The 1,206-nt window shown below is 47.7% G+C and overlaps 1 protein-coding gene across 4 annotated transcripts in view; it reads left to right on the top strand.

Moving 5' to 3' along the window:
• The first annotated feature begins 6 nt into the window (after nucleotides 1-6).
• prom1b (prominin 1 b) overlaps nucleotides 7-1,206 on the top strand; it is a 25,329-nt gene continuing 24,129 nt past the window's right edge. For 3 of the 4 annotated variants that reach the window (XR_004796695.1, XM_035660848.1, XM_035660849.1), the window contains exon 1: nucleotides 513-783. Coding sequence is in view for 2 of the 4 variants with exons in the window: in XM_035660848.1 (XP_035516741.1) it covers nucleotides 513-783 (271 nt within the window). In the remaining 2 variants the exon portion in view is untranslated. Of the gene's footprint in view, nucleotides 784-1,206 lie in introns of all 4 variants that reach the window. The other variant, XR_004796694.1, reaches the window with a different exon arrangement.

Here is a 1,206-nt window from a genome sequence, read left to right as displayed (position 1 = left end):
AGAGAGATTGAGAGAGGGAGAGAGAGGGAGAGAGACAGAGAGAGAGAGAGAGAGACCTGCACAGGTGATTGGACCTCGCGGTGTCGCGCGCCACAGACGCTCCCGGTGAGTTTTCAACGGTCACGCGCGTTCTTCTTGGTATTTTTTTGTTTACGTGCACGCGAGATTAGGCGACCGGCCGGTGAGAGAGACACCGAGATAACGACCACATCCTCGGCTGGTAAGACCTCTGAGCCGTCGTCCAAAGAGACAGAGAGAGAGAGAGAGAAAAGGGGGAAGATGTCCGTGATGAGTCCAGACGAGGAGCTAAAGGCTGTTGGATGTTAAATTCAAAAGTTCCCCTCCGGTCGGTTGTTTGTGCGCTGCGGGGATTAAACCACCGACAGAGGGACAGGTGTCCTCTCCCCCTCTGCACCCCCCCGGTAGACTGTAGTGCGACTGGGGCTTGGAGTTATTAAAGTTATTTTATTTATTTTTTTAAGTTTTGGTACAAAGCTGGACTTTTCTGAGCCATGTTGTGGACACGGTGGCTCGTCCTGCTGCTCTGCTGGGGGGCCACAAGCGGCGAGCAGCAGCCGGATGAGAGGGACCGAGCTCCGGCTGAGCTCCGGGCGGACTCCCGCCGGCAGCGGTCCCCTCCGCCGGTGGAGCCGCTGGATTTTGGGTTTGTGCCGGCGGCGGTTTATGATACCCACGCTTACTACGAGCCAGGGGCCGTGGGGATCCTCTTCCACATGGTCCATGCTTTTCTCTACGCTGTTCAACCTAACTCCTTTCCCAAAGGTAGGATTACGGTCACCCACCTTCCCCTCCCCGTCTTTGTCCTTCTTAACAGGTGTTACATTAAATTAAATGCGCAGATTCAGTCGCCTAATTATGGATTTTATCTTTATTGTCAGTGCAGATGTTTTCTAATGGCCACATATTGTTTGTTGCATGTTAACCAAAATGTGTGCCCCCCCCAAACAAGTTAGATATGATCATAAGTAAGATAATGTTATAAAATGAGATTAAAAAAGAAAGTTTTTGTGTCACAGATGCTCATATAATACATAATATATAGTATTTATACATAACTAAAACATACTGTGTCCTTACATGGTAGAATAAAATAAAAGTAGATTAAAAAAATGAGCTAAATTTGTGGAAAAAGTGGAATAAACATATAAATGATGGTGCAAAGCATGAATGAATGTTATAAATCAC

Source organism: Morone saxatilis, unplaced genomic scaffold (genome assembly GCF_004916995.1).
Source record: "Morone saxatilis isolate NCDOM2014 unplaced genomic scaffold, NCSU_SB_2.0 Contig17, whole genome shotgun sequence".
In the NCBI taxonomy this organism is placed as follows: Eukaryota; Metazoa; Chordata; class Actinopteri; family Moronidae; genus Morone; species Morone saxatilis.
This window is presented reverse-complemented; position numbering and strand designations above follow the sequence as displayed.